General features: G+C 34.1%; 1 protein-coding gene across 1 annotated transcript in view; it reads right to left on the bottom strand.

Moving 5' to 3' along the window:
- The window catches only part of LOC129231445 (uncharacterized), a 75,036-nt gene that overhangs the window by 23,564 nt on the left and 25,385 nt on the right, over nucleotides 1-26,087 (bottom strand). The window contains exon 3 of the mRNA XM_054865763.1: nucleotides 744-947. Coding sequence (XP_054721738.1) covers nucleotides 744-947 — 204 coding nt within the window. The remainder of the gene's footprint in view (nucleotides 1-743; nucleotides 948-26,087) is intronic.

Raw genomic sequence — 26,087 nt, 5'->3', positions numbered from 1 at the left:
AACCTGATACTTATATTTTCGCTTACATTGTGCTTTAATTTTCTGACCGGAACCAAAGCTTTATAAACGAAACAAAAAAAAAAAAAAAAAAACTTTACAAATAAGAATCAATTAAGCTCCATGTTGCATCAAGTTTTCTTAACAGTAAGGAGCGCTTCAATCTCATTTATTCTATTACCTCATATCTTTTATTTGTTGTTATTAGGTGTTCAGGTAGTGCGTGATATTCCTCTAATTTTTTGATGCAGATTGTCCGGACTTCGGCCAGAACACTCATTCTTCTGGTTACCAGTCGAACGCTCTGCCGATCGAGCTATTCAGCTCTGTCGGTCACAGTGCAAGTTTTAAAGTTATAAATTTAACTGAAAACCTCATTCTGGTGCTTTAAAACAGGCTTTTTGACAGAAAAAAAAAACTTTTTTTTAGACCGTGGGTCTATTTTTCGTCATTAGCCTGCACGATAAGCTTTAAAATAATGTGTAAATCAAAGAAATCGATCAAGATTTGAGGAAGATCTCGCGTAGAAACAAAAAAGAGGCTACAGAAATAATATATAAGGATGTAATTTAATGCAAAACTTGTGACTTGCCCTAGCAAAAGACAGCAATAATAGAAGACATATTTTCAGAGTCTTAGCCTTTTGCAAGGTTTAACTGAGGAATTTTTAGTTGTTGCAAATGAACATGTTAAATTACTGATTAGAGATAAACTTATCATTTGTAAATAGGACAAGAAATGATTACCTTTTCAGCTGGTTGCTTGATAAGCAACATAGCATAGAAAAATATTCCTTTATTTATACGAAATTGGAGTTTAATCTCAACCGCTCTGTCATTATATTTTCTCACAATAACAAAGCCTTCATTTTTATACAAATAATCACGTATCGTCTTCCCAAGACTGCTTAGGATGTCAAATGGCTTAATATCTTCACCGGGATTGATCTTCTAAAATATAATATAAATGTACTCAGGATAGCTTGAAATGAAAATAATCAATTTATAGAAAAACTTATTTGATCCAAAAGAAATGAATACAGAATCACTAGCAAACCTTAAATAACAACAACAATACATGTAGAGATTACAGGTAACATGTTCATTTTTATGCAATGTTAAAAATACACAAACAACAAATAAGAATTTCAGACAAGTTTTTTAGGGTTACAAGGAACTACCTTTTCAAAGCAGAACATAACAAATGCATGCGGATGAAAATAAACACGCCTGCCATTCTTATTGCTATTTGTGCCATTTTAATGTTATTATAATGATTTTAACGTAAAGACAAATTGTTAAAAACCACACATAACAATGAAGATTAGTTAACTCAAAATCAAAACATAATCAATACAAATACACTGCATAAAGCCACATAAGTCTGCTGCTACATAATTATTTTTATAAAATGTAAGAACAATTTCAATAAAATACAACAAGAGTTTTAGGATTTTATTAACTACTAACAATACGTTCTTAAGAACCCTAAAAAATGAGCGATGCTTTTCCTTCTTATCATTATGATGTTTAACATATTTCAATGACATTTACAGCAGGTAAGTTTAGTATTTCGTATTTTAGGGCCGCTACACCATAACAATATCTTCTCATAAGGGGCTGTCTACACATGATGTCACGATTTGGGAGGAGGAGGGTTTATGAAATTGTGAGTTTGTGACAAGGGAGAGAAACTAACACGAAGCCATTGAAGTATTTAGAGTGGGTTTCTGATCTCTTTTTTTTGGGGGGGGGGGGGGCTCGTTTTGGGATGGGGGATGGTGCTCTGTAACATTTGAAAGGATGCAGCATCACCATTAGGAGAAATGTGGATCCCGGTCTCTGTGAGCTCTACTTTTCACTCCAGGGTCCCCCGTACCAAACACTATTTGTGGCTTAACCAGTTGGATAGGACCCTCAAGACAGCTCTGATTTTTAGATCCAGACCAGAAACCGACCAATCCCTGGTCCAGAACCCCCAGAGCTATCGTTTCGCTCGGAGGACTTGGTGACCACAAGCATATCCTATCTTAAAAATACACGCACACGCCACTGCCCAGGAGGAAAGACCTGCTCGAAGCCCCTGAACTACGGCCGATCCTAGGGTGTCGGCCACCCCTCAAAGAGTATTTTGCATATTTTGACTAATCTTTAACGTCCATATAAATCTGTTTTCAAATTTCTGTGTCAAATTTTGATTTAAATAACAAAAAAAAAAAAAAAAAAAAGAAGAAGAAGAACGATGAACTTATGAAAAGGAAGCCAAATTTTATAGTAAGGAACTCCTTAGGTACAATTTGTATCTTTGAAGAAAGTAATAGGTATACCAAAATTTACTAGTCTGTCTGTACCATTCTATAGTCTGTCTTCAGCGACATCAGAAGAAGGACGGAGGAGAGGAAGTGGGGTGGGAGGATTTATCCCAGAAAATTATCGAAATTGGCGTATGAAAAATTGTTTTAATTAATATTTGGCTATGTTTGGTTGCAATGACTAAAGAGTCGGGTATATTCAAGGTGCATGGAGAAATTTTCGAAATTGACGCCAAATATAGCAATTTTAGGAACTTTTTCGAGACTTCAGGAAAAGTACTAATGCAAGCTGGAGTTCTTTCCTAAAATTCTTTCGAAATTGAAACCAATTTGAAGCTATTTTTTGTGTCCGTAGCCTTGGAAGGATCGGCACTCTTCCCGAAAATTTTTGGAAACTGGAGTTTTAAACACGCAATTTTGGTTATCTTTGTTGACGTTTCTAAAGGGAGGGAGATTCAATCGCCTCTCATCGAAAGTTTTCGAAATGGAAGTTTAAAACGCAAATTTAGGTTGTCTTTGGTGACGGTAAGGGGATCTGGCGGCTTTCCTTTGGTAATTTCTCGGGACGATTGTTTCAAAGACCCACTTTGACTACATTTGAAAACGATAAGGGGAAACGTAAAAATATTCTTAACCGAAATATTTTTCGGAGCTAAAATCCATTTCAGGCTATTTTTGGGAAGGAAGGGTTTTGGGGCTCCGAAGCGGATATTTCTAAAAGCACAATTTTATACTATCGTTGGTGGCGTTAACGAAAATGGGAAGCTCCGGTGGATCTTTCGGATATTTTTCGATATTAATATATGAAAAATACAACTATATAGACTTCTGTCCATCTCACCTCGACGATTGACGGGTGTGCCCTAGCGCCGTGAAAAGTTACATAAGCAAGGCAGTTCTCCGGAATTTTTTAAAAATTGAAGTCCTAAAATCGTATTTTTAGCATTGTTTGATAACGATGGGACAGAGAGCGGGCGAGGGTTCAATGTGCCCTCACGAACTGTTTTTTTGAAACTGAAGTCAAAATCAAGCTAGTTTAGGCAGAAAGGGTTCTGTGACTCCACGGAACTGTCTAAATACGAATCTTAGATGTATAGTGACTGCGTTGGAATAAAAGGGAATCCGGGGTCCTTCCCCGAAAGTTCTTGAAACTGATGTCTGAAAAACGCAATTTTAGTTCGTTTTTCAACACGTGAAGTGAGAGGGGGTGGGATTATGGGCCTCTTTAAAGACGCTAAATGAGACTATCTTTGGTAGTAATGTTTGCGAATGGATTGCGGGGCCCTCCATCACAAACATTTCGAAAAGAAATCCAAAAATGTCATTAAGAATTTTTGATAACATTAGGAAGTGCTGTTTTCCGAAAACACACTTTGAATTTTGGAGTACATTTTTACGCTATGTTTGATTCAGTTATGGTGGATGGGGTGAATCAGAGGCTTAATTCGGTCCTTAAGATCGGTGGTTCAACCAGCGAAATTTTCCGAAAATAAAGTCCTAAAAACGCAATTTTGAGCCTTCTTTAATCTTGTCAAGGAGGTCATGGCTTCCTTTTGGATCTTTGTTTTGGAGCCACATTTAAATTTACTACCCTGGTCAAGAGCCCTGTCCTCCTACCAGATTTGAAACAGAGCAGTTCATCTGTGATTTTAATTAGAAAAAAATGCTGCAGAGGGAGAAAATTACAAAATTTTTGTTCGTCATTCGTATATGTTCAACTATCAGGGGAGTTGTAATTTTCCACTGTCACTCAACGCATCCCCGATTGTTGAACACAGAATTTGTTGTTTGAAACGCTTGCGAGAGTATCTAATCAGTATAGCTTTTTTATATATAAAATAAAACTATATCTATAGTCTATAAAAGCTTGGCGGTTAAACATTAGTGGCCGCCCTCGGTGCTCCTTTTAGAAGGCACCCTTTCATGCATCAAAGGGGGCCATTTCCCTCATTTCCCCTCCCCTGCATCCATGCCTGATTACCAGTTCTGTCACAAATTTTACAACCAAATGAAGCATGTGTGTAAAGAGTGAATAATAATGGACAATGAACCAGCACAATGTTCCTTAACATTCTATTTTTCTTAAACTATGCTACGCTGTCGGGAAATTGGCACTTACTTTGATGATTGAACATTTAAAATTCAGCATATTTATTTGACTTATTATAAGTTATCTCGTGAGAAATTCTTGAGGATTTTTTCTTGATTAAAAGAACTATATGATGCGGCCTGCGGCCGTCCCTTGCTTTGGCCGCCCTTGTACGGTGCACATGCTGCACCCTGCCCTGAACCATTCGGATATTGATGCCGTCGTTCAAAGGAGGGACATGCTGGCAGAGTTTTGATCTGTGCTGGATGCTATTACCAGAGACTCTTACCACCCACTGGATTGGGCCGCAGGCCCTTCAGTGCTGTGGGGCCCGCTGCAGGGACAGTAGAAACAAGAAACCCTACGAGTAGGGTACTATTGCAACTCATGATTGCGAAAACCATGATTTGTCAGAAGACAAATTATAATTTTATTATTATTCACTTAACTCGTGAACAGTGTCGATCCTAGGGTGTCGGCCACCCGTGTGCAAAGACCAAATGTGTCGCCCGTCTAAAGCATCTTGCAATTTTTGACTAGTTTTTAACGTGCTTATCCATCTTCCTTCAAGTTTTTGTGTCAGGTTTAAAGGAAAATACCAGAAGAAGGATGAATTTATGAAAAGTAAAAAAGTTAATTCTAGCAAGGTACTCTTTCTGTAGAGTCGAACCTCGTTATCACGGCATCTTTGGGACTGTCGACAAAGTGTCTTCATAGCCTGAACGACGTCATAACCGGAACAGTTTAAAAAATTCATAATTAAACATTAGTTAACCTTAAAATTAGATTCAATGAAGAAATTAATAGTGTTTACATTTTTTTTAATTAGATTTACTCTTGTAAATTTTAATTATTGGTGAAAGTAACAAAAATTATTGAAAATAAAAAACCTTCTTATTATTATAATTATTCTTTTTCTTTCTTTTTTTTTTTCAATTCTACAATACTTTCCAATAGAATGTTTGATAAATTATTGAATAACATTTGTCGCATTCCTTCTTCCACGAAATAACCAGCAAGAAAGAAATCAATTCAAAACTCTTTTCACTTTTGTCTGCAATATGATTAGATTTTGACGGCTAAGCCCCACCTTTCCTTTTCTCATCCTTTTATCCACTTTACGAGTTGTGTTTCCGTTTTGAATCTAATGAGGAGCCCCTTATCTCTTTTTCTCTCATGGGAGAAGCTTGTTGTGACCACCTACAGCTTAATGTAGCTGTGATTTTTCTCTTCTCGTGCTGTTTTCCTCGTTCAGTATTGCAATCAGGCTTCGAGTAATCGCCGATTACGTAATCGTAATCTGAGTAATCGATTACTTTTTTGTGTAATCATAAACATAATCGTAATCCGTCGATGAGATACTGCCGTAATCGTAATCGAAATCATAATCAGGATTTTTATGTGTAATCGTAACTGTAATCTAAGCAAAATAATCCGTAATTTCCCCTTGTAATCGTGTAATCTCTACTTTCTAAAAGAGAAAACGTTTAAACCTCCCTTTTATTAATGTATGGAAAGATAACATAGTTCAATAGTAACATTGAAAACAACTTCTTTCTTTAAACTTTAAGCGACTATTCAGTGCTCGTCCCCACTCGTCCCTGTTTGCAAACGAGAGTCATAAATCGAGCCCCATCTTAAGTGTTTAGTACAATTAGTACCCTGCCCCGATTTGCATTTCAGGGCTTCTTGGAAACGTCTTCCCAAATCCTTACAATTGGTCATTCATCAGTTTCCCTTTCATCTGTCAATGTTAGGCAATCAAGCGAAGCACATTGCCGCCTCAAAATCGTATTTTAGCAAAAAAGTACAATGATATCAAAAGTACAACTAAGTTTTGTGCAACAAAAAGCTTTTGGTTTTTTTTTTATACTTTCATGAGAAAATAGTGAATGCCTGAAAAAAAGATTTTGTCAAAAGATAACCAAATTCGCATTTGTGTTTCAGTGATTCTTTAAGTATTCTTTCCTTTACACGTATTGCATTTATTTTTTGCTACATGAGATCTATTCTAAACAATGGTGAATAAGATCCTCGCATAGTTTTATCTTAAATGTATGTTTCTATGTTTACAACTGATATTATCTCTAATTAATGAGTATGTATGAAAGTAAATATTTTGCATTGAGAGATTTTATAAAATTTGTTTTCGTTTTATTGTATCAAGGAATTAACACAAATTTTGAACTTTATTTATCTTTTAAGCTATATTTTTAAAGTGAGAAAAATTGCACTTCAGTGTTGCATTAAAACTGTGATGTATAAATATCATTATAAAATACTCATTTATGCAAAAAAAAAAAAAAAAAAAAAGCTGTATGACAAAAAAGTGGAAATCATAGCAAAACATGTTATGTCCAATCTTATTTTTTATGTGTGTTAAGTTGAAACCTTTTAGCTCTTGTAAAAGTGCAATTTATATAGTACGTGAGTGACTCAAAAATGAAATCAAAGCATATGCAAATAGCTTATCAAATGATCATAAAACTGATCCTGTAGAGTTGTATGGGTCTAACACTCATAAGTATCCTTTTGCTAAAAATAATACTACCCAAGTATTTTTTCACCTCTGCGTCATCTGGGATCCGGACAAAACGTCCAAATCCAAAACGTCCACGGACATAACGTCCAGGTCCAAAACGTCCGAGAGACAAAATGTCCGAAGGACAGAACGTCCGACGGACATAACGTCCAGCGGACATAACGTCCAACAGACATAATGTCCGACGGACAAAAGGTCCAAGGACAGAACGTCCACATTTTTGGACAGCTAGGACATAACGTCCAGTTTTCTGAGCAGGCTGGACAAAACGTCCGGATTTTAAAGTTTTTCCTTTGTCTCAACTAATTTTGTTGAATATATTTGTGTTTGTGTGATATGTGATGCAACCACCAGCAAAAAACGAGTTTTTAATATAGAATGAGTCTGAATAGATCCCCCCCCCCCACACACTGACATGATGGAAAAATAAAATTTAAGTATTAGGGTCCCCCTTTTTTAAAATAAAATATGCTTTACGGCAAATGCAGCGTGGAGACGACCCCCGTATTTTCACGTGATTTTTCCGCTTTTAGGCAGATGTGGGTGAGAATTCGGAATTTTTGCCGCGGGCTAGCGGGGATAGTTGCGGATGCCTCATGAAGCTTTTTCAGGGGCACAGGTCACTTGAAGGTCAGTGATTGGAGTAGTAGAGGAAATTTTGCGAATGGGAGGGTTCTGTAACAGCTGATTCCGCGCAGAGACAGTAATCAAACCCCTTTCAGTGCTTGCGGCGGGCGTTCGCTCATTTGATTATCTTCCTTTTTTTTTCTGTCTACTTGTATTTATTTCTTTTTTTTCTTCCAAATTTTTTCACTTCTCAAAGAATGAGGGAAAAAAAAAACAGACATCTTTGAAGTATTAATTACATTTCAATGCATTTAATTCCTTTTTTTCTAAATTTTCAATTGTTTAGTTTCGTATTTTTTAGTTACAGTTTCTGCGTATTTTATTACCTGGCAGTTTTTCTGCATAAAGACCCATACGAGGTTCTTTTTTTAAATAGCTGCGTATTAAATTAACTGATAATATACTAAATAATTGAGAATACAATGCTGAAATATAACTCACAATTTTCAGAAATAATAAGCTATAAAATGTTTAGCAATTCAGCAGTAAGTCATTGCCCTTAAGCTATGGCTAAGGCAGAACTACTGCAATGGCAAAATAATAATGAACAGCCGAGTCAAAAACAATATGCACTGTGTATTTATTTGAATAAGAGTGTGTCTATACCTGTACAGTCATTGTAGCATTGTGTAATGTACGCAATTTGAATTTTCTAGATTTTTTTAAAATCTTTCATATCATCTCTTTCCCTGCAACAGCGCAATAATACAAAATAAATAATCTTTAGGTTAATACTACACGGTAGTTGCAATTATCTCTTTAATATTAAATCAAAAATCATAATTTTCAACTATCACGTTGTTGATGCAAATGAGTGATATATATACATTATAATGTAAGTCTGTAATCGTAATCAAAATCATAATCGGCATATTATAATCGTAATCGATTACATTTTCTACATAATCGCTGTAATCGTAATTACGTTTTGCCAGAGGATTATAATCGTAATCGTAATTGTAATCCCCCTTTTATTGTGCCCGTAATCATAATCGTAATCTATTAAACTAGTCGACCCGTGCGGAACTCCGCACTCTGCTTTGAATCGTCACACGTGGCATTTCTCTCTTTAAAAATTTCAAAGAAGAACATTATGAAAAAGAACCGAAAAAAGTAATCGGAATTAAGAAAACGGAAAAAAGTAAGCGCACAAATGAAGGCATATAATTTGAAGACATCATGAACAAAACCTCGTTAAATACAACGTTGTGACAATTTGATCATCGCTCACCTTTTGGTTGTACGTATTTTTAATGCAAACATAAATATCATTAAAAGTGTGGCTGAGTGACTCGTGAAAAAGCAGTAATTTTGCATGTGAAAAAACAGGTTGTGGCAAATACAGTCCTGCCCACGTGAGCATCTGACGGAAAAAAAATCATTAAAGAAATATTTATTGGTACGGATTCGAACTGGCGCCATTCTGATTAACTGCACGACACTCCAACAAACTTAGGAATTGCGGCTTACTTTTCTAATGCTATTCATTGAAGGAATGCGTAATGAAAAACAGCAAAAAACTTTTCGCCAAAAAAAAAAATACCATGCGTCGATGTTTTGTCATTAGCCAGAATAATACGATTTAAAATTATTCGTAAAACATTGATTTTGATTAAAGAATGGGGAAGATCTCACTTAGCGATTAAAACAAACATTCTAGAGAAGTAATAAATTAGACTGGAAATAAGTGTTTATTTTATTTTATTTTATTTATTTATTTTTTTTTTTTTGAATATTGAACAATTTTCCATAGCAGGCTGCTTGAACCGTTACGGCTTGAATGCCCGCACATGTTCTTCTTTTAATCGAACATTTCAATTCAAAACCAAAACCAGTTGAAGTGAGTCCGTTTTTTAAGTGTAATTTTTCGAAAGTAGACAAAATATTTTTTTTTTCAGCCAAAAGCTGAAGAAAAGAAAATGATTTCTTACTAATAAGGTTGATAACAATTTTAATGTTTTATATCATATTCAAAAAAATAATTGAAGGTTTACTGCGTGAAACTCGTAGCTTCAATTTGAAGTAGTATTTTTTCATTTGTACAAAAGGTCGAACTCTGCTATTAGAAAAATCTACATTTCAGCATACAATGAAAATGTTTTTCTACGCAAAAAGGATTTCTTTGAGGTAAATCTAATCCGTTATTCTTACATTATGCTTAGTGGTCTGAACGGAGTCAAAGCTTTAAAAAAAAAAGGAAGAACACCCTTCGATTAATAGTCAACTTATCTGAATGATGACTGTAGCCTTCATAAAGGAGTCGAAACACCAAGTAGCATTCCCACTGCATTTATTTTATTACGTGTGTTATCTGTTCTATGTTATGAGTACATGTAATGCGTTATAAAATTTGCTATAATATCGGATAGCCCGAGCTTGCCCGAAGTTCAGATAGTTTATAGCCGAACGCTCTACCGAAGAAAACTTATCAATTTAACCGAACAACTAAGTCCATTGCTTTTAAGCTTTATTAAAATATGAACACACACACAGGCTTTTTTTTTTTTTTTTTGCCGAAAGCGACGTAAAAAATTGAAAAACTGCATTAGAACTTTGCTTAAAAAAAAAAAAAATGCATAAGAACTACTGGCTGCATCAAGGTTTTGAAACAGCAAGGGGAGTTTTCGAAAACTTGATTTTTCGACCGTAAGTCTGTTTTCCGTCATTAGCCAGCCTGATAAGTTTTAAAATGAGAGGGGAATAATATATAAGATAAGATATTGAAGAAAAATGATTTTATTTTTGAAAATTTTTACAATTTGTTACTGCAGGCTGCTTGAACCGTTATGACTTAGATGGCAGCACGTGTTCATCATTTAACAGCACGGTTAAAATACAAAATAAATTGAACTATGCTCTTTTTTAAGCGTAGCTTTTTGAATGTAGTGAAAATGTGATAAGCTATTTGTTTTTTTGCAAAAAGAAGAAAAAAAATATATTTTACTCTTCAAATTGAGGTAGTATTTTTTTTATTTGTACAAAGAGTCAAAAACTCATTAGAAGAATATATATTTCAATATACAATTTATTATTTTTTTTCTGAACAAAAAAAAATTCTATTGTAGTCTGAAATCTTAAACCTGTTACTTATATTTTCGCTTACATTATGCTTTAATTTTCTTCCCGGAGCCAAAGCTTAAAAAAAAAAAAACCTTACAATTGACTATCAATTTAGCTCCATGTTGCATCAAGTTTTCATAACAGCTAGGAGCGTATCTACCTCATGTATTCCCTCATATTTGTTATTCATTGTTCATGTAATGCGCGATATTTTTCTAATTTTTTGTTGCAGATTGTCCGGAAGTGGGCCCGAACTTGCATTCTCCTGGTTACGAGGAGAACGCTCTGCCGATCGAGCTATTAAGCTATGTCGGTTATACTGCAAATTAAAGTTATAAGTTTAACCGAAAACCTCATTCTGGTTATTTAAAACAGGTTTTTCGGCAGAAAAAAACAATTTTTAGACCGTGGGTCTATTTTTCGTCAGTAGCCAGCACCATAAGCTTTCAAATAAGGTGTAAATCAAGGAAATCGATCAAGAATTGAGGAAAATCTGGCGTAGAAACCAAAAACAGGCTACAGAAATAATATATAAGGATTCCCTCGTAATTGACTCCAAGCCTGATTGCAATCCACCTGCTTTAAGTCTTTTCTACTGTCCCTCTTGTCTAAGTCTGAAACGTGTACCTTTCAGAACTTATCTACTCACCCCCACCATTCTCGAGGTGTCATGCCTGGTCAAATCTCTAGTCAGAGTCCGAAGTTCTTACAATAAACATTTCCAGATGTCTTTATTATTTTACTGAACATTTTTCAATTGCAACGAAATATTTGTTCCAGTCTGCTCAGCTCGAAGAGTCGTCATAATCGGAGTTGCACGAAAAAAACTGTCGTAAACTCAGGAGCCACTTAACACTGAAGGCATAAGTTCGAAACTTTGAAAAAGTGCATGGGCGGATTTATGGGGGGGGGCAGAGGGGGGCAATGCCCCCCCCCCAATTTTGGGATGACTTCTTGTAGTAACAACACATCTTCCAAAAATTAAAAAAATATATATTATTTTTTCTTTTTTAAATAGTTCAGAAGGGCATGGGTGGATTTATAGGGGGGCATAGTGGGCAATGCCCCCCAGTTTTGGGAGGACTTTATATAGTATCAACACATCTTGCAAAATCTTAAAACAAAAAAATCATGACCTTTTCTTTTTAGAATAGTTCAATGAAAATGAAGAGAAAAGCGAATGTCCTTTTCTGATGGGAGAAAAGAAAAGGAAAAAAAAAAAAAACATTAAATATACAAACAGTACAGCTGTCACTGGGGTGCTGAAAATGTGTCTAAATTCACTATTTTGAACTGAAAACCATTTGGGCAAGTATATGAATGAAAATATAGGCTAAACGAGCTATACATTAAGCTGCAACACTTATAATAATTGACGATTATTTTAACAAATTGGAACCTAAAGCAAAGGAGAAAAAACTCCCCCCCCCCCCCCACCCCATTTGCGCTAACAGAACGATATACTCGATCTACTCGTTATGATTTGTGTCCACATTTAAAGTATATTTGTGCATAATATTTATGTTCTTAGTAGATTAATTGGCCTTTTGAGAAATTCTGAAAAACACAGTTTTTTTCCTTCTCCCCCCTCTCCCTCTCTCAAAAAGAGAGAGAGAGAAAATAAATACTATCGCAAACTGAATAAATTTCAGTTATCTGAGTGTTTTGATTAAATGTATCTTTTTACTTAGAGGGAGAGTACAATTTTACCTACTTTATAAATACTGTTTAAAAAGTAAGGTAAGTCATAATCATCTAAGTCTAAGTGAATCAGTCCTTGTCATTATGGAAACATAAATAATTGAGTCATCAAAAGTTTTGGAAAAATTTGCTGAAATTTTATAAAAGTCTATAAAAGCCTAACAAAGATTGGTAAAATCGTAAAAATCCTTTAACCGTAAAAACTGACGAAATTTCGTAAATTACAAAAAAATCAAGCAAAAATTCGCAGGTAAGAGTTACAAATGGGACCGAATTTGCCTATAAGATAAACAAGCTATTGCTTAGGTCCTCTGCTTTGAAGTGGGTCCCTAACTCCCAAAAAAATTCATGATTCGTTCCTTAAAAAATGGAAATTGCTTGAAAAAACTAATTTCATTTTTAAGTGCTTGAAAACCTTGAATATTTGGAAACGTGTGGCTACAAACCTTAAATTTTAAAATTTCAAACAAATGGTAGAGGGGGGAGGAATGCCAAAATATGTCAAATTCAGCTCCTTGCCACATCCTGTATTAAAAATGTAAAAATCATGGTCCTCACGTTGGTAACATATTATTTCAAGTAAATTTTTGTGACTCACATATTTCATATCTTGCTATTGATTCAATCCCGAATGCAGTATTTTGGAAATTCTTTTGTATTCATTGCTTTTATCTTACTTCTTCTGCATATTGTCTATCTGTTTAGCACGGAAAAAATACACACTACTTCTATTTCTATTCGTTTTCTGCCCCACTTGCAACTGAAGAAAAGTTGTTATGAGAAATCTATGGTTTCTTTTTTCTTTTAAATTTAAAATAGCTATTTCTCACAAAGTTAGAACAGGACTGTAAAAATTTACAATCAAGTACTAAAATATCAGAGACTGGAAAGTACAAATGAAGTGCATTAAATAATTTTATTTATTCTAAAGTCCTTGAAAATAATTAGATAAGTCTTTGAAAATCCTAAGCAAAATGGGCTCCAATTACTTCTACTGCATATTGTTAATCTGTTTAGCCAGGGAAAATTTTTTTTACACTACTTCTATTCCTTTTCTCTATTTCTTTTCGTTTTCTGCACTACTTATAATTAAAAAAAGGTTGTTGTAATGAGAAATCTATAGTTTATTTCTTCCTTCAAACTTAAAATGGCTGTTTCTTACAAAGTTTGAACAATACTGTACAACTGTATAATCTAGTTATCAATTGCTATGTCTATCCAGTTAACCTTTATAAATCTTCAAAATGCAGAATTTTATATCCATTTTACAAAAATTTTTCCGGGGAAGAAGCCCCTGGCCCCCTAAAATTGGAGATATTCTATTTCCCACTTAAAGGATCCCTGCTTCAATCTCTTGACACCAAGTCCCTCTCTTAAGGTCAATTCAAAAAGGACAGCATGAAAACACTCATTAATACAAACGACACACAAAAAAGTAAAACATGGACTTATGCAGCACAGGAAACAGACAAAAACATGGGAGTGGGGGACAATAAAAATGTTGCTAAAAAAAAAAATCCTGCCCCCCCCCAGGAACTCAGTCCTAAATCCGCCTATGAAAAAGTGACGTGAAATCTGGGTGTCGCGATAATGAGGTTTGACTGTATTTGAAAAAAATAATACATTCAAAAATTATTACTATCCGTAAAAGGCATTTTAATCTGCCTTCGGTGACATCTGAGGAAGAATAAGAGGGGAGGGGGCTGTTTCCCCCAAAAAAATTTCGAAGTAAGTTGACGCATGATAAACGATTTTAATTAATTTTGGTTGTGTTAGGTTGCAAGGAGAAATGAGTGGAGAATATTCAAGCAAACTTGCGCACTCACTTTCTATTTTTCTCAAACATGCTATGCAGTCGGAAAATTGGGAATTACTTTGTTTGGAAAAAACGTTTAAAAATCAGCATATTTATTCGACTTCTAAAAAGTTATATCCTTAAGAATTCTTGAGAAATTTTGCTTAATTCAGAGAGCTATGTGCGGTCTGCGGCCGCCCCTTGCTCTTGGCCGCCCGTGTGCGGTGCATATGAGCTGCACATCTGCTAGGATCGGCCCTGCTCGTGAACGTAAAACATAATTTAATTTCAAAATGTCAAAATTCAAATTACCGTATTACCTTGCATTAGCAGGCATGCTGGAAAAATAAAGTGTGGTTGTCAAACATGCAAGGAATTTCAGATTTTCTCGCATGCCGGATAATCCGTGGAGTCTTACAATACTTGCGATCTTTCAAGTGAGCGATATTATACAACCTTTTGACAGGAACTTACGACCAATAACGTTAATTAATTGAAAGTGCTGTTAGTTTCTTATAGTTAATGTAATTACATTTTTCAACGCATTAAAACACCGCCTCAATTGCCATTTCCCCCCCCCCCCTTCCCCCCTACAGTAAATTTTATTTGGTCATTTGCTTGCATGGAGTAAATACCACCTCATAAGAACTTCTGGTAATGAATTTCTACGAAAAACGAATTTACTTGAAGAGCACTAGACATAATAATTTCTATTGAAGTGCTGAATACACGATCAATGTGCTGTAAGTTCATATTGAATCATTGAATGTAACCATATGATGCCCTAATTTTGGCCCTTTGTGTGGTTAAAAGAGGAATTTGATAAGATTTTGAACCAATGGATACCGGTATAAACAGCAGGTTTATTATACATGTGTCTATTTATATATATATATATATATATATATATATATATATATATATATATATATATATATATATACGTGTTTACTGATTTTTCTTTTGTTGAGACAAAAAGAAAACATAGCAGGAACATATTAAAGGTTTGCATAAGAAATTTCAGTTTATTAAAAAAATCCTAAGCAAAAGTTTGTGGCAATTCACTTAGGACTTGGACAAATTGCTTCAGAATTTTGATAACAGTGCTAGTTAAATTATTTTCTTCGATTTTGCAATTGAAAAAAAAAAGAAAATAGTAGCATTTAGGTCAGATGTTTCATATGCTTTTCTAATTACTCACTCTGGGTCTCAATAAACATGGGTAAATTTTTCCTTTTAAGTTGAGCTACTTTCAGCTGAATTTCTCATAGTGCAATCCGACACGAAGCAATAATCATGAGTCGTATTATAAAATGAAATGCAATCGGAATGCAACTAGAAACAGATGCAGTGAAAAAACTAAATTTCTTTTCATCACAAAGGTAAAAAATCTTCCTAGTCCTGAATACACACGGTAAAAGAACCATTAATCAAAGAGTTCTATAATAGGGAATTATAGAACCTATTATAGAACTCTTTGCCATTAATCTTTGCATGAAGAAGATCTGAAATCCGATTTGTTTACACTGAAACATGGAAACTGGAAATGTTGCCATTAAAGCCGGAAACCCGATCTATCTATAGATCGACGACAGCGCTCATGGTGAGAAAGTGAAATTTTTGAGCCGTTTTCAGGTGTTGCCATTCGAAGGAGCTTTCTCTCCTTCTTATATCTCCATGGTGCTAACCAAAGAAGCTTACTAGTGTGCCATTAAGGGTCTCCCAAAATTCGCCTGACATTTGAGCCATGGAAAAGCCTAGATCAAAGTGTTTAAAAAAGTGTGATATCATTTAGGGATAACCCCTAACTCAAATTCATCTACAGTATTATGAAATCCACAGTTCATTGCAGAAGCAGTTAAGCACCAAAATCTGCCAAAATCAAAAATCTGCTCACATTTTCTTTTTTTTTAACCTTATGAGATAAAGATACTAAGTCAAGTTACTTGATTCTTCCGAAACTTTTCCCGGTACTTTTCATACACACCCTATATTTTTGCTTTTGCAATATGGAGATGAAAAATTGTTTATGTGTTTTGTTTTTTTATTGGTGTTCAGAAACTACACTGCCGATGGAAAGTTGGTGCAATTTTTTCATTTCTTTGCATTTTTTGTCTTCTTTAAGTACCTCAAAAACTCGGTTCTGCAGATACTGCTCCTTTCCTTCGCACGGCTGTGCAAACATTAGTTTCTGAATAGATAGCAATACTATTCTATTTTAATTACTCTAAAGAAATGGTTATTTTAGGGTCCAAAAATCTGCCACATTCTAAAATCGGCTTTACCTCTCTGTTCCCAAAATGTAGATATTTGACTCTCCACACTTAGGATTAAAAAAAAAAAAAAAAATCAGGTAGCAGATATTCATGTTGAAATAATTTTATTGTGCTTTTATCTACTGGGGGTAATATTTAGTGCCACGATTTAAGTACCCCAAATATTACAACTAAAGGAAGTCTAAATGTCATAGTACTTCAAACTACTCCGAATAAGTTTTCTGTCAATGAAGGGATTCTTTTTGTGGAGGAAAGAGTTTCCGCCATAGGCACCCATATGCAAAATTTTAAAGGGGGGGGGGAGCTCAGACATTTTCCCCCTGGTTTAGTAGGACATTTTGCCCATGGAAACCGATTTCAGCACAGATTAGTCATTAAAATTTGGCATTTTTAATAACTTATTCATTAATGGCTGGAGAAGAAATATTTTTACGCTTTATCCGAAAAACAATAAACAATAAGACAAGGATTGCAAAAAAGTTCATTTCAGCATTTTTTTGTTTTAAGCGTGTTCGAATTAACGAGGTTCGACTGTATTCTGAAAAATAAAAAAAAAATAATGTGTGCTCCAAGATTTAAAAAGAAAAAAAAAAGAAATTTTCTTAAAAATTTACTAAATTAACGTCCTCATATACGACGAAATTAATTTGACGAAACTAATGCTCTCAAAACTACGAAAATGATTGTTAATTTGACGAAACTAGAATGAAAAAATATTTTGTTACATTGACGAAATTCGCATCCTCAAACCACTAACAAAAGCAGTTTCTTCAATTTGACGAAATGTTCGCTCGGAGCATATCCCTGGAAGTGGTTTCGTCAAAAACGAAGAAAATTTCGTCAAATTTGAAAGTCCATTTTTGAGAGTGTGGGACATTCTTCAGAAAACGTAATTTTTAAACGCAAATGTTTTTCAATTTCGAAACCTTTTTTTTTTCATTTTTACATGAAAGTGTTACCTACTGGAAGTAAAAAGAAACAATGGCCCAGCTAAGTTCCAATTATTTTACTCATAAATGAAAAAAAAAAAAAAACCTTGTTCACGGAAATAAAAAAAAAATAAAAAACTTTTAATATTTAAAAATCGAGGCCTATTTAATATCAAAGTAGTAATTTTGTTAATTGTGCAGACAATCAGCCATTCCAATGATAAGTGGGAATGTAATATTAAGCTCTCTTAATTAAAGTACGGCTTAATTAGTAGTTTCAAATGTATATTAAAAATAGTATTTAGTAAATTTGAGGATATACTGGCAATTTATAATTTTGGTAGAATACCTATTATTGATGTATTTCCCTCTATCGTTTATTTTCACCTCAGAAATAATGACATTGATAAGATCTGTCACGGAGGTGAGATTCACGGAGGCGAGGAATTTTCCATTAATATAGACCTAATAGATACATTTTTCAGGGAATTTTTGTTTTCTGCTTTGCTATACTCTGCACATGTTAAGCATATGAAAACATGTTCAGTTTTTTTTACATTAATTTACGTCCCTGAAATTCAAGTTCACGGAGGTGAGAAGTCAGAATAACCACTAAATTTTTACAGCAAAATCTATCTTCTTCTTTTTCGACAAAAATCTCACAACTTCAACTATGGCTAAAAATAAACAAGGGGACTCCGTTGTATTATGAAAAATTAAATTTGATGTCATTACTGCCACGTGTTAATGAGGAATGGCATTTTGTGTTTAGGTAACGGAGGTGAGAGTTTATTGTGTGACATGACTCCTTGTCCTACTAAAACGAACTAAAACACAATATTGAAAAAATAAATATACTTAAACAATTAGTATTTGAGACACTTGTGAAAGGAATAATAAATAAATAAATATACACTTTTAATTAAACAAGTTATTAAGCAACATAAACAGTCACACCAGGTGTGTGACATGCCACGGAGGTGTGAATTCATATATGAACGGAAAATATACTAAAATAAAAATTATTAAAAAATCGTAGGCAGGTCTAAATAGATATATTTTTGATGAAATTAAAAATCATTGTTAAATGAATTGTTCCTTAAAGTTTTTACGGGAAAAGCAGTGTGCCAGAAAAGTTACTTTTTGAAGAATGACCCAACTGAAAAAAAAAAAAAAGTGAATGCTTTAATTTTATACAATTCAGAGAACTAACATCCTGGGCTAGAGCGATTTTTTTTTTTTTTTTTTTTGTACCAACGTAAAATTTTAAGCACATGAATTCTCGGTTGCTTATACAAAACGATATATTTTTGTGATAATATTATGTTTTATTGGTAAAATATTAAATAAAGGTATCTTTTTCACGAATGAACGACTTGCCTGTTACTGACAATGCAAAAAAAAAAAAAAAAAAAGTTAAATATGAAGAAAAAGAAATAAATAAGACAGAATGTAAGTAAGGGTTGACGACAGCCATGATGGGAAGAAATTTTTGGGTAGGAGTAGGATGTGATTCGGCATGTCAGTATTTTGCCACGGGATCTCGTAAAACCCTCGGTGGCCCTGACAAGGAATACATTTCTTACAGCTCGGAGAAAAGTCACACTAATAGTGATTTTGAAAAAATAGAGTTCAGCTCGTGAACAGGCGTGATAATGACTTAAGCTGACTGTGTAGGTGTAATATCTGCGCATGGGCTCCATATACCTCATATGCCAACTCTTGAATTCGCATTATTCTTGTTTAGGCATGTTTCGACAAATATTTATTTAATGATTTGACACTTGATGAGGACAGAAATAAATTTAGCTGGAAGAAAGGGTCTTATCATTTCGGGCAAGAAAATAAGGCCAAAAAGGAGTATTGAAAATTTTAACTAAATGCCGAGTCAAATACAATTAAACATTATTGGAAAAATATCCCTATTAATGTGCTATTGAAAATTAACCTTTAAAAGTGAAATTTCAAAAAGTTTCATAAAATTGCTCACAGCACCCCAGACATTTCAGGATGTAAATCAGATGTAGGGGTAAATTAGGAGATGAACATGGTGCTATACAATCATTTTAAATTTCGTTTAGTTGAAAAAAAAAATCAGTTTTCGTTACTACCTTCCAATTGAACATTCAGCCCAAGTGCTATTTGCATTCTAGGTCACTGACGTATATATTGAATGATTAAACAATTTCTTCTATAAGCATTAACTAACATTTAACTGTGATGAGAAAAATGATTTACCGTTTCCGTATATTATAAGATAAAAAGACTGCTTCAACCAGATGTAACACTGAATGGTCTCTATTATGTCGATAAAAATTTTTAATACTTTCTTATTGAAGGAAGACATAAATACCTTTCTTTACTACGAAAAAGTACTCTGACCTTAACCTAATTTAATTAATCTGTCTAGTAGTAAACAACTTCCCTATTTTCGCCATCTTCCAAACTTATGAAAGAGAATGAAAAATGAGCCTCGAAATTTTATGCAGGTGTAAATGACTGTTCTGAAGGTAATAGCATCCACGCAAAACAATTTAAAGCATCCATCAGGCTGCTTTTTGAAAGAGCAGACTGTTGAATATGAAAGGCAAGCATCCATAAAACATCAAGTACTGTTCTTCGCTGGCAAGCGAGGAATTCTCGAAACCATTTTTTCACCGTCTAATTTGTTTCAAAAGTCGGCTAAAATGCTAAAGAGCGACTATGAAATAAACACCTATTTGAAATTCCAACAATGGCATCTTGTCTTAACCCTTGAAGCAGCTCTTTTGGTGCAGCTTTCACCCCTGATACAGATCGACATCGAGACATGTGCAACACAGTAAAAACATATCACCCAAGTGTTGTTGCACCCGGAAACCTTCGCCATACCCACCATTCGAGTCAAAGGTTAAGTTTCAGTGGAACGAACACAGCTCTTACGTCCATCATGGTTCCCTACAACCTCGAATTAGCTCCGCAGGGAAAGAAAAAGAGCTCGCTCAGGAGGGAAGATTTTACTTTAACGATCGGGTTATGGTCCCTGATTAAATACTAAAGGCCTGCTATTAAAGGTCAGCCAGTAATGCCCTTCCATCGGCCCCTACGTAGGTCCTCAAAGGGGTTTCGAACCAGAATTGCCAGCTTTTGACAAATTTTTCCAAACGGAGGCCGATTAGTGGCGAACGCAAACCGAAAATTAATCATTACTGTTTACAAAAAGACATGGATTCTCTTTTTCCCCCCCCTTCTCTTTAAATTTTTTATTACAAGTTTGGTTAGTCTGACAAGTGAATGACAAACTGATCATTAGTCACTCGGTCGCTCGAGCACAATTTCAGCTTCAGGAATTCAGTGTGTTTAAAAGCTAGTATTTGTCGCATATCATTGAAAGCATTTTTATTGATGCAACCAACTGTTCGGCAAATGCCCAAGTGGTTGGTTTGCTTCCCAGATATGGAGTGCATAGGAGTTGATTAAACCAACGGGCTAGGTGTATGAACCTGGTACTCAAGGAAATTTGCGTTAAGCGTAGTATCAGGTTTATTGATGTGTGGAGTAAATGCAAACAAGGTGATGCATTTGTGGATGAAAACAAGGTAAAATTGAAACAAGTATCGCATATTTTAGGCAAATAGAATCGATTATACTTCCAATTTAAATTGAAGGCTACTGTCTTGAATTGAGTAACCAATTTAGAACTGAAAATTTTTAACAATAACATTTCATTAAATCTAAAATTAACTATGCATTCAAAACAGACGCCATTGATGTTTTTTTGCACTTGCGAGGGATTTTCCAAACTTATGACAGCTAGGGAGCAATTACAATTTTTGCGAGAGAATCGGGACCGAAGACAACCGCAATGTTACAGTCGAATTCAAATTGCAGAAATAGCGATCGCATCCGTGCATTGCGATCGGCCGTGTTTCACTTGAATCCCTGTGGGACGGCCGGATGCAAGTGAAACACTTCACAATCGCAATCGACCAGATTTGCAATCGTTGTTGGATGTCAGATTCAAGTGACACATTTTGGACACTCGCAAGTGGGAAGTCGGGATAGGAGCTACTGGTCGATGATAATCGCATGTACTTGGAGCGACTAACTGATGTCAACCAATGTGAGTTTAGGTTTCCGCTCCCTGGGTTTGAGATGGGTAAAAATCGTGATGCAATATTTGTTTTGATCATGGAGATGTAAGAAGGAGAGAAATCTCCTACGAATGGCAACACTTGAAAACGGCTCAAAAATTTCACTTTCTCACCATGAGCGCTGTAGTCACATGAGAGGTGAACGGGGTTTCCCGGCATGAATGACGGCGTTTCCGGTTTCCATGCTGCTACGTTAAACATGAGAGAAATGTCCTACGGGTTTGCTAGTGTAAAAGTGGCAATGATTGTCCACTTTTTTAGAGGGCGCCGTCGGCGAGCAGCTCCCGACAATGGCAGCAGATCAATGTAAATGATGCAAAGTTTCTCTTTTTTTTTAAAGGCAGCTATTAAAGCAAAAAAAGAAAAAAAATACTGGAAATTGGTTGTAATAAGGGGCCAATATAGTTCACGATGTACGGCTTTCGTCCACAGGAAGTTAGTGCAGTATTTTGATGGAAAAATTTATTTATTTTTTTTTTTCATCACCAACTTGCCGAATTCGTCTGCTATTAATATTGCGCTGTGCGATGTTTCATTTATTACGAGTTGGAATTTTTCTATTCCTGTAAATAATTGACGAAATGAGAATGTAGTACAATTATTTACGTAAATACATTTTTTTTAATTAGTTGTAATTTTCGTGACATGTTTGGAGAACTAAGTAAAGCGAAATAATTTTTTTGCTTTCACTACCTTTAACAGATAAAAATAAATCTTATTTTTTTCTACAACCAAATCGAAAAAAATTCGGGAAACCTTTTTCATTTGAATAATACATGTACAATAAGAATAAATTGTAATTTTCCAAACCTTAATTAATTTCAACAGAAAACCCCACAACTATCTCAAAAAAGCGTTCCAATGTATAATTTTTTGAAAGAATACGGTTTCTTGATTTCTTTTCCATTTGGTTGTCGAAAAAAATGCAATAATAATAAAAAAAAATATTGATAACAATTCTCTTTAAGCAGTGAGTAAATACAGGAATAAAATTATATTCGGAACTCCAGCGCTCGAATACGCTACCTTGCGGTGATTTACAAAACTGCCGATGAAACTAAAACATTGCCACGTTGCGTTCCACGTGTGTCTGTTGACGTAAACACAGGCAGTTTGTTCTGAGTATTTATTAACGCAATCGATGAGTCTTAGTTTTGCTTTTAGCTACAGAAATTAATTCGTTCCTTAGTAGTATTCTCGAGCTTCTCAAAATATTGTTAGTTTTCCTTATTTCCTTCTAAAATATGAGTTGATTGAAAATGGTGAAAGCGAAAACTGGATTAACAAACTTGGATAACGTTATACAAGGTAAAAATTTTTATTGTTTTGTATGAATTTTTAAGAATATGAGTTTTTTTTAATCTTAAATTAATTTAACTAACCATCTCTTACAGCAGCATTTAGTTGGAATGGACAATATGCAAAATATTTTCTTGAATATATTATCGTAGAACAAAATGAAAAATGTTTCACCGAGAAAGAATTTACTTTATTCCTTTTATTCTCAGTTGAAAGGTTTCGCCAAATTTGTTTAGGGTTATAGTTTTAGTATTGTGCGAGCAAAGTAGCCTTGGCGAGATTTCGCGTTTTTAGTTAAACCATTTTTAATTTTTATCATAAGTGGAATAAAATGGTAGTAAGATTACAGAATTCGATAAGTAAAAGGAAATAATGGTCAATCAACTGAAAAGAAAACTACCACCATATATCCGTAAGAATTCTGTAGATGATTTGCATAACTTGACATAATTAAATCGTAACTCAGAAATTAGAAAAATCGAAACAGAAAAATTTTAAATTAACTGATTCGGGAATTCGAGAGAAATAACTCAGCAACAAATGCAAAACAATAAGCGCTAGCCAAGCAAGGCAAAGAAGTATCATCTTCTTTCGATAATAATTTGTAATGTCAAATTGAAATTTCTAGCATTAATTGTTGTTATTGTCAGGCCACAATTATTATTTAGTTTTATCAAGAATTGATAAATATCGAAATCAACATCGTGGAAATAGCTGCTTAGAACTACGAACTACGTAGTTTGCATTAATCTTTGACGTTTAGTAATGCTTCTTGAATTCTCATTTCTTTCTACGTGGGCCAGAATATCCACAAGACTTTGAAAATTAATTTAAAAAGAATAAAGCGAAAAATATCATACATGCGAACAAAAATCACAACACTTTTAGCATTTTCTTCGTTACCACATGCATTTGCTTTAGTTTTTAAGTCGGCCATTAGACAGTGACTGCAGTGCCCCCTGTAGTTCGTTGGAGTTGCGAATTGATCAATATCAGCTTGAAGTTAAGTAAATAGAACATTAACATTTATTTTTATCTGTTTAAGGTCGTGAAAGCAAAAATCATTTCGCTTTAATTAGTTCTCGAAACATGTCACGAAATTTACAACTAATTAAAAAAAAACTATTTACGTAATTAATTCTATATTCTCATTTCGTCAATTATTTACAGGAATAGAAACATTCCAACTCGTAAAAAATAAAGCATCGCACACTGCAATATTATAGCAGACGAATTCGGCAAGTTGGTGATGAAAAATAAAATTAATTTTTCCATCAAAATACTGTGCAAACTTCCTGTGAACGAAAGCCGTACATCGTCCACTATATTAGCCCCCTATTACAACCAATTTCCAGTAGTTTTTTTCTTTTTCTGCTCTATATCTGCCTCTAAAAAAATGAGAAACTTAGTATTATTTACATTGATCTGCTGTGATTGTCGGGAGCGGCTCGCCGACAGCGCCCTCTAAAGAAGTGAACAATCGTTGCCACTTTTTAAAAAGGAAAGATTTATCTCCTCCATTCTACCTCCCTGAACGTAAACAATTCACTTCACGGTACATATGTCTATGTTTGTACTGGTTACAAACCTTCATGCGAAGATTGTATGGTGGTTCTTTACCTTTGTGATGTAAAGAAAATTAGCTTTTCACTGAACCTGTTACTCCTTGCATTCCGATCGCATTTCGTTTTATAATATGATTCATAATTATTGATTCGTACCGGATTGTACGTTGAGATAGTCAGCTGAAAGTAGCTCAAATTAGAACGAAAAATTTACCTATCTTTATTTTGACACAGAGTGAGTAATTAAAAAAGTATACGAACATCTGGCCTAAGTACTGCTATTTTTTTTTTAATTGTAAAATCTAGATTAATTTAACTCGTACTGTTATCGGAACTATGAAGCGATTTGTCTAATTCCTATAGTGAATTGCCACAACACAACCTTTTGCTTAGAAATTTTTAAATAAACTGCAATTTCATATGCAAACTTTCAATATATTCTTTCTATATTTTCTTTTTGTCACGACAAAAGAAAAACCAATTGGCACGTAAATCTGGTAATACACTATGTATTTGGGCCATTCCATTGTCACGTGCGGGACAAAAATATGATTAAATTTCATTAACATTTCGTCATATCTCTTAGTATTTTAATGAAACAGGGGTAAGCAATTTTTTAAATCTTTACATTTGATACAAAGATACTCCTGACACAATTATATTTTTATTAAATAATTTTGTCATTTAAAATAAAATTTTTTTACTTGCGTCACGTGCGGGACATCCAAAGTCAACCTCTGGTAACTTGCTGACGAATAAGCTAATATTTTTGCTCTATTAAAACAGGAATGACGAAACAAATTGTATACTTTGAAAGCTATGATTCCAATGTAAAGGAAACATTTCTCATTAGTTTAAAAATAATTGTTTCTAACAATGGTTTAAACAACCATTGAAAAAAAAAAAGTACATGCCTAATCCATTGAAAATAGTCATTTTGTCCCGCACGTGAGGGTTCCAATATTTCATAAAAAAGAAATAATTTTTGAAGAAATATTTTACTTAAGAAGTCACACATACGTTAGTGATTTCTTAAGCAACAAAATTTTGTTCATCATCCTTCTAAATTATTATTTTTTATGAAACAAATAAAGTGTCACGTGCGGGACAAAATGACCATTTTTTGTGGAATGGCCCACATATCTTTATGTTCCATTTAATTATTGAAAAATATATCTATAGACTTATATAAACCTGCTGTTTATTCCAGTATCCATTGGTTCCTAACTTTATCAAATGCCTTTTTTAACCCAACAAATGGTCAAAATTAGTGCATCATATGGTTACATTCAATATGAACTCACAACACATTGGTTCTGTATTTCGCACTTTAGTAGGAATCATTATATCTGGTGCCCTTTAAGTAGTTTTTTTTTGCATAAAATGTAATTACCACACTCTTTTGTGATGTGGTATTTACTGCACGCATGCTTAAAGTCCAGGCGAGCAAATGACCAAATATACTTTACAATGAGGCAGGGGGGAGACAATTTGTAGAAAATGGCAACTGAGATTGTATTTTAATGAGTTGAAAAATATTATTGCTCATATAAGTGAATTAACTATATAAGAAACTAACAGCATTTTCAATTGAATAACATTATTTGTCGCAAGTTCCTGTAATGAGTTCGTAAACTATCGCTACATCACTCACTGAAAAGATCGGAAGTATTGTAGGACTCCACATTATGTTTGGCATGCAGGAAAATTCAAATTTCCTAGCATGTTTGTCAACAAAACTTTTCCTGGCATGCCGGCTAATG

Source organism: Uloborus diversus, chromosome 10 (assembly GCF_026930045.1).
Source record: "Uloborus diversus isolate 005 chromosome 10, Udiv.v.3.1, whole genome shotgun sequence".
Taxonomy (NCBI): domain Eukaryota; kingdom Metazoa; phylum Arthropoda; class Arachnida; order Araneae; family Uloboridae; genus Uloborus; species Uloborus diversus.
This window is presented reverse-complemented; position numbering and strand designations above follow the sequence as displayed.